The 13,746-nt window shown below is 34.4% G+C and overlaps 1 protein-coding gene across 1 annotated transcript in view; it reads right to left on the reverse strand.

Moving 5' to 3' along the window:
* Positions 1-13,746, reverse strand: part of LOC111058860 (protein SMG7) — a 127,589-nt gene that overhangs the window by 31,052 nt on the left and 82,791 nt on the right. The window contains exon 11 of the mRNA XM_039431880.1: positions 3,713-3,837. Within this exon, the coding sequence (XP_039287814.1) occupies positions 3,713-3,837 (125 nt within the window). The remainder of the gene's footprint in view (positions 1-3,712; positions 3,838-13,746) is intronic.

Below are 13,746 nucleotides of genomic sequence, written 5' to 3' on the forward strand. Positions count from 1 at the left end.
AACATTGCAAGACATCAGTTTTATTAGATATGCCTATTTCACCCTCTGGGTTATCTAATATTTGTGAAGTATTGCTACAACGCGGACTAGCTACAGTCAGATATGGGTCGGGGTCAGTAGCCGTACTGACAGGTGGAGATACCAGACCTACACTTCTCCCCCTATCATGATTCTTTATCCTCTATTTCTGTCGCAAGGTATTTAATTTCAAGGGAAGAGTGTTCGCCCGTGCCGTTGCTGGCCGATTCGGCCCTTGGCCTTTGGAATACAGGGTGGGTGTTATATGGGATTAAGATAACCCTATACAAGGAAACAGATCTGATTATCAGATCCCTACAAATAATTCTACTTATAAAGGTAGTACGCAGTCTGAACCAACTGCGAGCTGACGGCGGGCAGACTGGATCTGCGAGCCCGGAAAGAGGTTTTTCTATGGGGTTTAAGGTAAGAGCAATAGGGTAAAGGTATGATGGATCTATGGAACTGTTAGTGGTATTTAAGATATAGTTAAATAGGGTACGGTATAGGGTGTAAGCTATAGAGAATATGGTACAGGGTATGAGGTATAGGGTATAGAGTACAGAGAATCAATAATAAGATTATTATTCTCGACAGCAAACAGATGCCTGTTCAATAATCCGCAATCTGATAATTGCGCTCTATCGATCATCAAATTGATCCTGCTAGCCCAATATGGGATATAAGTTTTCAATATAGGATATTTTAGATTCAGTATATAGGGTTTTAGGTGTAGGATTTCTGAATTGCATGCCTGTAGCTGCAAAAGGATCTTTAGCAATTCTGTGACTGCTAACCAGGATTTCCGTGCAAGTCTAACAACTGCGTGACTGTTATCAAGGGCTACTCTACAATATAAAAACTAAGCAAGGAAAATTTACTCTCAAAGAATAGGAATTTTCCTACAAGGATGAAAGTTAACTGGGAAAACCTATCTTTAACAAGGACAGGGATCTCCCCATAAGAATGAATTCTAATCGGGAAAATTACTTCTAAAAGAATAGGGATCTCCCCACAAGAATAAAAAATCAATTGAGAAAAATTACTCTTTAAATTAAAGGTCACCTTACCACAGGGGAAGGAAACACGTACAAGCGACCAGTCCTAACATACAGTTACCTGAATCACCGCAGATCTAAATACGGAGAATTACGAACCCATTCCCAATTCTCGTATTATAATTAAAAACGTCGTGAAGCGACAGAGTAGAGACTTATAAATTAAGAGCTCTAAAATAACCCGCTACAATCCGCGAACGATGCGGAACCAACGATCTATTATTTACAAACTGGATAGCGAACAGAGTAGGCTTTGCCAGCCGAGAAATGGTCCGGCGCCTTTTCAGCCATCCCCTCCACAAAGGGGCACACCAGTAGCCTATGCACCATTAATAACTTTCATTAAAGCTCCAAATGTCGAGCACCTTACACGATGTTTGCTTCATGTTCTGCATACAATTGCACCAACAGATTTAAGAAAGGAAGTGATATTTCATTTCATCAGTAAGTTGAATATAGTTATTCTTTTATTTAGATTGAAATACCATTATTCTAACTATTCATTTCATATTACTATTCATTCTTATTATTCTACTATCATTTTTTTCTACACCGAGTATATTCTGTAAATAGTTTATTTTGGCTATTGAAAAGAAATAGTTACCCATTATCCAGTCATAAATTGTTTAATAATTAGGTACCTACTAATTTTATTTTCCAGATTATATAGGAATACATTTATGAACTTGCTGTACATATAAATTAACTGCCTTCTAACCACACTTAATCAGTCAAAGTTTTGATAAACTTTTTATTTATAGCTTATTATTCAGTCTAAAATTGTATTGAGTTCTAAAATGCTAAGAGTGTATTAATTCATTATTGAATGATGAAGTAAATTACTAGGTACTTCACAGAATTCACTGACTAAATATCAAATGGCACACTTGTCAGGCCAAGCAAAGATGTATTGAAAATTGTCAAGTTTGTTTACAGTAATACACTTCAAAACTGTAAAATATCATAAACTGAATAATATCATATTGAGAAGTTGTATGCATTTTTGAAAATTCCCTATTCAAAAATAATTTCAGTAATGATGATATTGGTGACAACAACCACCGGGTAAATCTAACAAGACCTGAAGATTATAGGCCATCATTTGGCAAGGGGAAAAACAAATAAAATCAATATAGATAGAACAGGGCTCCGACAGAAGTTCACTAAACTTATTCTATTCAATAATGTTTGGATTTGATTGTAAATGTTTGGATTTGATTGTAAATATTGTAATTATAGATTAGATAAATTTCAAATTATAAGATTAAAAATTATGATGCTTAATTATGTGTTTAATTATTGCTTAATAAATGAATATATTAATACAGAATATAAAATATTTTGTTTTTACATGCTTTGTGTGTCTACAAAGTTTCATTTTTATCGATAAGTAAGATTCATGAGAATATAAAGCGAATTTTTGTCAAGAAGGGTTTGATAGTGCAATAGAAAAGCAAGGGTGCCTTCCAATGCTGTGCTTTTCTTGCCCCTTTGTGGTGGGAAGAGCGCTCAGCCCAGCCGGAGCGGTTCTTTCAGCATGCAGTTCGCTATCCAGTTAGTATATATAGATCGTTGTGTTTAGAGATAGAGCTTAGTTAAATTTCCCACTTAACTGTTTCCCACTTAGCACAAACTTAAGATCCCTCCAGGTTTCTAAACCAAGGATAACTCGCTCACCCCAGTGATACGAGTTGGGAGAAATAACTATCAAGAAAGAAAATCCCCAAGGAAAATCTAACTTCGAGTTGTCCTGAACTCGTCTCACAATATTCCATTCAATAAAATAGAGAATGGAATATTATCCCTCTAGAAAACGACTATTGGGAACGCCGCAAGGAACGCGGCCATACACAAACCCGATCACTGAGCTACTAACTCGACCCCGGGTCCGTGGAAAACGGGAGGCAAGGGGAAAAGAGATTACCGTCCAATAGGAACCTCAGAAGACGATCACGCCACCGATCATGTGACAAGGAATGACTCCACTAATGCTGATGCTAAGGGAGGATTAATGATGACAGTAATGCTAAATGACGATTCTCCTTTCGCCACAAAATTCACTTTGTGACAAGACATTCATGTATGCATTGTATGAAGGAAAAATGAATAAACTATTGTCGGCACTTTGTGAACAGACATTCACGTATGCATTGTATGAAGGGAAAAATGAATAAACTATTGTCGGCACTGTGTGGCAAGACATTCACGTATGCATTGTATGAAGGAAAAATGAATAAACTATTGAAACTATTGTCGGCACAGTATTATTTTGAAGTTTTCGTTGGTACAAATAAATATGCAGTGCTCTAAATGTGAAAGTGATTAGGATAGAATAGAATTTTATTATTTATTCAATATTTACAAAAATACATCGACTTCGTCTACATTTTTTTCCTAAATCACTGATATTCATGAGTCAGACTTAATAAATAAGAAAAATATAAAATAGACAAGTAATTTGAAACATAGTACACAAGTCATTCAATACGTTTTTACTAGGGAAGTGGTACCCACCTTATAAAAAACATCATTGATAGTGTACAAACATTCCTTAATTAGGACATATTTTATTTTACTTTTAAATTAAAAAAAAAGTATAATTAGTATAATGTTGATAAACTGTAAGTATAATTGACCTGTTTCATTTCCTGTTCTTGCGTGCGCTTCAAGATTGCTTGCAAAGCAACATTTTGGCGTGTTCTTCCTCTTGTTCCGGATTCTTCCGAACTTGGCTGAGGCTTTAAAATACCAGCTCGCTTTTCTGAAAAATTGATATGAAAGTTATACCGAATAGCTTCTATTATAACGATGATATCACTAAACTCGATCACACTTATACATCTCATAGAACTTTACTAAAGAAACCCCGTGATTGAACTAGCTGTGCCAATAGCTGTAAACAATATCAATCACAGTTCCAATATTCCACAAAATCCTGGTAAACAGTGTGTACAGATGTTAACATCACATTTCAAGGATCCATGAGTAGGCCTATGTGCGTTTTAGACATTTTCAAGACAATTAATATTTTCCATGTTTTAATTCTTCATTGACTGGCTTTTTCTTAATTCCTTACCTAAACGTTGTAATGCTGAATATTTCTGTCAAATTTTGGACAAGGAAATCTTGAGGAGAAAAACTAGCTTTATTTTAAACAATGCTATTTGCTATTCAAACAAAATTTATATCTGTCCGTATCTATCATTTGTGTATTATTAGGTTAATGAAAGAACGACAGAGGTACTCTCTCTAGATTATAGTTCTATATTAACATATGGTATGGACATTTTTCAATTATAATTAAGAGAATAAGAAGAATATACATGCTAAAAGACGAACTTTAAACCCTTAAAAACCACCCTTAGAGTTGAAATATCGACAAAAGATTTCTTAGTGCGCCTCTAAAGGGCCAACTGAACATACCTACCAAATTTGAACGTTTTTGGTCCGGTAGATTTTTAGTTCGGCGAGTGAGTGAGTGAATCAGTCAGTCAGTCAGTGAGTGAGTGCCATTTCGCTTTTATATATATATATATATATAGATATTGACTGGTGTATATGTCAAAAATTGTTACATCACTTTTTTTAGGCTAATAAAATGTATTCTTATTCTTATATTTTTCAAATCAAATCATTTATTTGCCATACAATAATACATATTCAAAACATAATAAAAGAAAATACATAATTTTATAATCAAAAGTATAAAATAATTAAAATAAAAATTAAGCATAAATAATACCAAAATCATAATTAGATTCTCAATGGTAATCCGGCATCACCAGCAAAAGGAATCAAGCCTTGCCCACTGGTGAGAGTTGCAATCAGCTAGTACATTGGTTGTTTCCTAGTTTTATACAATAATGGAGAAATAAAAATAAACCACGCTTTAAAATATGCTTTAAAAAATTAGATTATGCCTTCAATTGAAAAGAAATAGTTTTCTCTTATCAATTTTTTTAGTATTTTGTGATTAATTTTTGCTTCCAGATCAAAAGGCAATTCATTTATGAATCTTGTACTTATATAAATGAGCTGTCTTCTAACTACTGTTAGTTTTGTTTTATAAATTTTATATTTATAGGTTGTATTTGGTCTTAAATCATATTGAACTATATCATTTAATAAAAATTTGTTTTTATACTTTATTATATATTTTGCTAAATTTTTAAGTACAATTGCCTTACAGTCATCACATTAAATTCTTCAAATAGCAGATTCGTTGGATGCAATCGAGGTTTATTCAATATTGTTTTAATAATACACTTTTGAGTGATAAATAAGTTACTTAAATGACTATCGAAAGCCCCACCCCAGATTGTTATCCCATATTCTAATATGGATTGCACCAAAGCAAAATATACTGTTTTTAAATCCTGAAGTTTGAGTATTTTGTTAATTTTATAGAATTTGAAAGAAATATATTTGAGTTTTTTACATAAATAAGCTAAATGGAAATGCCATTTCAGGTATTCGTCAATAATTATCCCTAGATATTTTAGGTTACTTACATTTTCAATACTTGGACAAACGCAGAGATTCTTGTCTGTGCACTCAGAGTGAAGTTTAATTTTTAAATGAATACTAGGCTTTCCTGCTGCATTTGCTGAGAATGAGACATATTTAGTTTTTTGAACATTCAAACTCAGAGTGTTCAATTCCAGCCATTTTTTAATTTTACACATATCCCTTTCAGCAACCCCGAACGCATCATCCCAGTTTTTCCGTGCGAAAATTGATACAAGTGATACAAATGATACAAGTTTACCACATTCTAGTTTTAATTTTAAAAGGTCGTTTACATAGAGCAAAAACAAAATAGGAGATAAAACGGTTCCCTGAGGCAATCCAAACGAAGATAAAGTGACAGAACTTTTTTGAAAATCTATTGATAAAATTTGTGACCGGTCTTGCAAGTAGCTTTTTATTAGATCAAGGGCGATTCCTCTAATTCCCATTTTATCTAGTTTGATGAATAAGTTGTTGTGTGGAACCGTGTCAAAGGCTTTTGACAAATCCAAGAAGATTGCCAAGGTCTTTTCATTTTTATTTAAACTATTTGAAACAATGTTCAAAAAATAGGCAAGTGCATCATTTGTGCTTTTGTCCTTTTGGAAACCGAATTGGTTCATATGAATAATATTATACTTATTAATATAGTTCAATAAACTCTTTTTTATACATTTCTCTGCTATTTTTGCTATATTACTTAAAAGACTAATGGGTCTATAGCTGCTAGGGTTGTTTTTATCTCCACTTTTAAATAAAGGTTTTAAATTAGCGATTTTGAAATGATTTGGAAATATCCCTGTGCTAAAGATTTTATTTATAATGTAAGATAAAGGAGTTGAAATATATTCTTCTATGCGTTTTAATGTAATATTACTTAAGCCATCAAAGCCAGGACTTGAGCCATTTTTTAAAGTTTTGATTATTTCTTCTATATCTGCGGAACAAATTGGTTTTATGAACCAAGAATTTTGAAAATGGTGATCATGTTTCTCAAACTGTAACTCAGTTTCATCATTGGTTATCTCTATATTTTGAGCATGTTTCATTCCAACCGATGCAAAATAGTCGTTCAAAGTATTCGCATTGATGCTAATTTTATCTCTGCCTGAATTTTTCTCATTTATAATAAATATCATTAATACACTTCCAAAGATTTTTAGGGTTATTATTGCACTTATTTATTTGATTTTTATAGTAATTTGTTTTAGCAGTTTTGATCAATTTATTTAAGACTTCTCTATATTCTTTTAAATCTTGTTTTATTTTAATGTTAAAATTAAGGCTCTTGCTTCATTTTTTTATACATTTTATCTTCAACATTTATTAATTTTATTAATCCCGGAACAATCCAAGGTTTCAATGCTCTATTCTTATGAGAAACCTTCATCAACTGAGTTGATTTATCAATAAGTCTGTTAAGAGTATTTATAAAATATTCAACCATATCATTGACATTATCAAAAGCACCATTTATTATAGGAGACCAACTTTCCTCAGCCAATAACTGTCTTAAGATGTCATAATTGATTTTCTTTATATTCACGGGAGCTATTCTATCCTTAACAATACAGTCTACATATCCCAGATGAAGAGAGACCGAAAAATGATCTGAAACATAAGTTTTCAAAATATTTCCCATTTTACAATTTAATTTTCTATCATTATTTCTTAAAAAAATATGATCCAGACAAGACATCGAAGTCTCTGTTACTCTTGTATTTCCATTAATATAAGACCTAAATCCGTTGCTACTAAATATATCTATATACTCAATAATGAGCTTGTTAAAACTATTCCCCATCTTCAAACAATCTCTTTTATTGATTTTTTTTGATTTGTATTGTCATGTTTCTCTGCGCGGTAGTTATTTAGTTTGTATCTTTGCAGCTGGAGCGCTAGTGGTCCACTGCCGACTTGATACCGTGCATTCCCGTTGCACATTTATTTATCGTTGTTCTAGTTTTTTTGATATGTTCTGAAGCCTTTGTCATGTATTATTGCATTTGTCAATTTGTTGTTCGGCTTCCGGATATTTTTTGCATCTTTTTATAGATCATTTTTATTGGTGATTTCTTGATCAAGGTAGCACCTGCTTGCTTTCCATTTCCTGTCCTTCACTGCTCATCGCTTGGCTTCTAGCAGCAACTTCGTGTGTGTCTCCATTTATTTCTACTTTATTCGTGAAAATAGTTTCACCTCGCCCTGTTTTGCTTGTTTTATTTGTTGGAGACATTTTTTCGGTTCTTTGGAGCCATCAACTTTAAAAATCGCATAAGTAGTTCATTTACTATGTCAATTCTAATTTGTCAACGTGCTCGTGAACTCTCTTGTGCATGTAAGTTACAACTTGAACTCTCATCTTTCGTGAAAATAGTTTTCACCTCGCCCTGTTTGTTTATTTCAATTGTTGGATATTCTCGACTGGTTCTGTGGAGCTATTTTTTAGTTTCTCAAGACTTGAACACTTGTTCCAATTTTACATATTCTATTTCCATTACGTCATTCTCAAAATGGCTGCTTGCGTGTGTCACCGCGTCGACCTACAAGTTTGAATTTGTTTTACATATTGCAGACTATTGTTTTACATCGAGTGCTACCTTGTTTAGTAATTCTTTATTTGAAATTTTGGGACTGAAAGTTTACCCATCATTCATTCTATTGATATTTTTGTGATATATTGCCCACATCACTGTTTAAAGTGACTCTCAATTGTAAATCACATTTTACAAACATTGCAACTGAATATTTCCAAGACTCAGGAAATATATTCTTAGAAATATCAATTGAAAACTCTTCCTCTACAACTGGCTGCTGTTTCATCTGCATTTCAAACAAGTTGGAATCTTGTTTCTCTTCTGATGTGTCCATTCGAGCTATTGGAAGTTCATGCTGTCTTTGAAGGCCCTAGATCAAACCGGGACCTTGACTTGGCCCTATTCAAGCTATTGGAAGCTCACGCTGTCCTTGAAGGCCCTAGACCAAACCGGGACCTTGGTTCTTGCATTTATGTTCCGCAGCTAAGTATTTTTGTATCATCTACTTTGTATTTTTATACTGCCCTAATCTATTGTTTTTATCTTTCAGGTTAGGAATTGATGGTTGTTCATATTCAACCTCACTTTTTTTTTGAGTTATTTGATAAGTCAAATTGCTCTTGAGAACTGTTTGTCAGTTTTTTGTAATCAATTCATGAATGTTCTGTGAACATTGCAATTATCAATCCTTTTGAATCCTTTTTATTATTCTTCGATTATTGCTGAAGCTTAGTCTCTGCATTTGCAATTAGTCTATTTCAGTATAGACTACTGTTATTCATATAACCTTATGGTTAATTTCAACCTACTTGTTTTCTTTGTTAATATCAAACCAGTTCAAATGTTGAAGCTTTGCAATTCAACATATTTACATCTCAAATTTCCTAGGTGTTATTTGTTGTTAGAATTGACAATCTTATGTTTAAACTAAAGACTACTTATTATAGACTCTGGTATTCTATAAACGTTTGTTTAGTAGCCATTACATTATTCCATTTTTTGATACCAGATAGATTATCTTCTACGTGCATTGCTGTTATATTCATAAACTTTTACTGTCACTCATTGATAATTAAAATCCAAATTATTACTATTTCAAATTGTTATTAATTCTTGCATTCAGATTATTATTTTTATTAACTCTGTTCTTTCTAGAAGCATTAATACCGTTTTCGAAATTTACTTCATCTATTCAATCTTATCTCGTATTCTTGTGTTTTTGACATTCTTTAATGATGATTAAAGATTTTGTATTTTACTAACCTACTTTTCATTTGGCATTTCACCTTAGCCTACATGTTAATGATTAGTTTTAATACTGAGTTGCCTAAAACTGTTTTGCATTCATTCCAGTGCACAGGTTTTTGAATGCACAACGGTTCTTGCACTCATGTGGAGTTTCAGTCGCGTGTCAAATCAATCAAGACACATTTGTTTCTCTTATTTCAGAATTTGATTTATTCTCTCCTATTTATACAGTCCACTCTTTTCTAAGACTAAATTCCACATGTTGTTTGGTCCTCGCGTGCCAGATGATTTGATCATTGTTCAGTTGATTAAAATCTTGATTTTAAATGTATGCCAAATGATAAGGTATTTTTTGGATTTTTCTCATTGTATGTTGTATAACATTGTCTTAGCTGTAAATAATGTATTTCTTTTCCTGGTTTAAGGAACTTGATTTCTCTCGGCGCGCTGCTACACGTTGTCATGACATATTCAACTTGTACTGCTTGTGAGGTGAACAGACACAAAACTGCGCAGATCCATGCAATACTGCATCTGAACCCAGTTCAAGCCAACCTCTACCTGTGCCATACTCAAATTGAAGGCATCCTTTACTTAGAGACAATCTCTATTGTCAAGTGTTCACCAGCAGCATATGTATGTATTTAGTTTTTAAGATCTGACAACTCTATTCAAGCACATTGCTATCTTCAGGTATTCAAAATGCCATCAGATAACGAAGTGAGCCCTCATATTAACAAATGGGTTAATATTGGTAGAGAAATTATAAGGCTTTATGAAAAGCACTCTGAAGCTGTAATTGAAACTAATGAGCATTATCAAAATTTTTTAGTTGTAAGAAATAGGCTATCAGTGTTAGAGCAGGCCTATGATCAAGCTTATTTTTTACTTGATCCTGAATCAATTGATCAGGATGTTCATGATAACATAATGGATAAATTCACTAGCATAGTTGCAAGACTTACTTCTGTTTGTGAAGTGTTTGAGTCGCATCAGGAAAAAATGCAACATCAAACAATTGAATCTAATGATGAGTTACAAAATTGTAATGAAAATCAGATTGTATCTGATACATCTAATTCAAATCAACAATCAAGTGTAAGGCAAAACAACTCTCAAGAAGCATTGCCCTCTTCAAGGGACATACCTCAAGTTCAAGTATCACCCTCTTCAGGGGAAAGCTATCAGCTGCAATCATCACCTCAAATGAGGCAAGAGCCGGTGGCTCATTTGCAAAATTTCAAATTACCTGGAATTCCTCTCCCTACATTCAATGGGGATTTCGAGCATTGGCTAGAATTTAGGTTTTCATTTTCTAGTATTATTGCTGACAATGTATTTGTGACACCAAGTATCAAATTTCATTATTTGAAACAAGCCCTCAGTGGTGAGGCACTCAATAGAATTCTAAATGTGCCGCATGGACGTTTCGATATAGCATGGGCTTTACTGAAGCAAAGGTATGATAATCCACGTTTAATTGCACAAACTCATGTCTCTGCCATATTAATGCCACCCTCGCTTGATTCAAATTCTACACATTCTTGGCGGAGCTTTATTGATCATGCAAAAACGAACATTCATGCCTTAGAATCCATTGATTTGAAAGTAGACATCAAAGACCTGCTATATATGCATCTTTTCACTTCACGTTTTGATGCTAGAACCCTGAGAGATTGGGAACGTTTTATTGCTAACACCCCTGTACCATCAATGGAAGTCTTATGGACTTTTATGGAAGGGCAACACAAAGTAGCACAGGCTATTTCATCAGGCTCTAGTGGAAATAAGCAGAACATGCTTAAGCACACTAACAATGCTAAATTGTTGCAAACTGTCAAATCTGCTAGCTTACAACAGAGTTCTAATCATAACAAATTCAAAGCTTATAATCAATTTCAGAAAGTATCAACTTGTTTGTTTTGTAAGGATACAGGCCATAATGTGCAGCTCGTGGTGAGGCCATTAAAAAGAAATCGTTATGCTTTAACTGTTTGAAGCCATATGTTAAGGATCATCTTTGCATGGGCTCATGTCGACTTTGTGGTACACGACATCATAGTCTTTTGCATCATTCTTCATTCCACTTCAACAAGGAAAATAGTAATGTCCTATCAAATAGCATTCAATCCTGTTCCATGCAGCCCAAATCTGAACATGCTCATAGTTCAAAGGCTTCTATGGCCAATTCGTCAGCATTGTTGAATTACATTGGGGAATTCAATCATCAAGCATCTGGGAAGCGCTCTGTGGAGGTCTCCCAATCTGGCAATGGTGTGAATCCTGCTGGCAGAGTACAGCATTCACATTCACTATCAACACCTGTGAGTGATGTTTTTAATAATCATGTTTTAGTTAATTCTAGTTGTAAGATACCTGAGAATACTGTCTTGAAATCTGCTATTGCAATTATGCCTACAGCAGAAGTCATTGTCTTTGATGTAAATAAACAACCTGTTGTGTGTCGTGCCCTATTGGACTCTGGTAGCGACTCATGTTTGATTTCTGAAAGTTTGTCTGCTCATTTAGCACTTCCATCATTAAGTAAGGAGACAGTAATTCATACTGTCTCAGGTAGTCCTAGTGTGACTTCAGTTGTAAATTCTGTCACTGTCAGTTCTACAGACAAAAATTGGTCAAGTACTGAGGAGTTTATTGTAGTGAATAAAATCACATTGAACATTCCACCCTTTGATTTAGATTATTCTAATTTCAATATTCCAGGAGGAATCAGATTGGCTGATCCTAATTTCTTCCGCTCTAAGGGAGTTGATCTTCTGTTGAGCACATCTGTCTTTGCTGCGGTTATGACCAACGGACAAATTTTTGTTGGTCCTGGTCACCCCATTATCCAAAACACCCTGCTAGGTTGGGTTATTTTTGGAGCATTAAAGTTAGTTCGTCCAGTTATTAGTTCCAACAATGTATACCCAAATTTCATCTCAAAGTGTGAGATCTCAAGTCAAATTGAAAAATTTTGGAAAATTGAGGAATTGCCAGAAGTAGTTCGACCTACTACTGAAGGAGCTAAAGTTGAAAGGCATTATTCTGAAAATACTTGTCGTATGGAAGATGGACGATTCATGGTATCGCTTCCACGTAAGGACAATTTTTCCACTTTGGGGCAATCTGAATTTCAGGCAAAAAAGCGTTTTAGTTTCTTGGAAAAACGTTTTGAAGAACAACCTGAATTGAAAGTGGTCAATACTTTTTCCAGTCGTGTATCAGTTAGTAATGTCAAAAATTCTGTATTTTCAATTTTGTTCACTCGTATTTCTAGCTATCAAAATGATTCATGTTCTTGCCTTTTGTTTGCGTTTCATTCACAATGTTAAGGGTACTAGGGAGCGTCATGTAGGCGAATTGTCAGTTTCAGAAATTCAAGATGCTGAATTCCATATACTTGAAAGTGTTCAGGAAGAATTTTTCGGATCAGAGTTGCAGCGTCTTCGTGCAAAGGAGGAGCTGGATGTGCAGAGTAAGATCCATTCTCTATCACCGTTTATCCATCAAGATGGCCTGCTTAGAGTAGGAGGCAGATTAATGCATGCTGATGTACCATTTGATGTTCAGCATCAAATTTTATTGCCTGCTAAGCACAAATTCACAAAGGCTTTAATCCTAAGCACCCATCAACGTTTGTGCCATGCTGGAGTCCAGGCCACCATGGTTTCTCTTTGCCAGCGTTTCTAGATTCCATCTACCAGGACTGTAGTCAAAGGCATCTTGCGCACTTGTATAAAATGTTTTCGTTTTTCACAAAATAAAGCTGTTCAGCTTATGGGGCAATTGCCAGCCGTTCGTGTGAATATTAGTGCACCTTTCTTAAATGTAGGCATTGATTTTATAGGACCTTTCAACTTAAGGCTTGGCGGTCCTAAGTCTAGATCTTTCAGCAAAGCTTATATTGCATTATTTGTCTGTATGGCGACTCACGCTGTGCACTTGGAGGTTGTCACTGAGTTGTCAACTAAAGCCTTTCTCGCCGCATTAACTAGGTTCATGTCAATTCGTGGCATGCCCAACACCATTTATTCTGACAATGGTACTGCTTTCACTGGAGCCAGTGGTGAACTTCAAGAGCTCTACAATTTTTTGGATGATTCACGGAATCAACATTTGTTACAGAAGTCGGCAGCTTCCTGGAGAATTCAGTGGAACTTCATTCCACCTCGCGCACCTCACTTTGGTGGTCTTTGGGAGCGCTCAATCAGAAGTTTCAAAAACATTTTCAAGATCGTTACTTTGAAGCAAGTTCTCAACTTTGAAGAATTACATACTCTAAGTGCTCAAATTGGAGCTATCCTCAATTCTAGACCCATTACCCCATTATCTGAAGACCCTCATGACCTAGCGTATTTGTCACCAGGACATTT

This window comes from Nilaparvata lugens, chromosome 7 (assembly GCF_014356525.2).
Source record: "Nilaparvata lugens isolate BPH chromosome 7, ASM1435652v1, whole genome shotgun sequence".
In the NCBI taxonomy this organism is placed as follows: domain Eukaryota; kingdom Metazoa; phylum Arthropoda; class Insecta; order Hemiptera; family Delphacidae; genus Nilaparvata; species Nilaparvata lugens.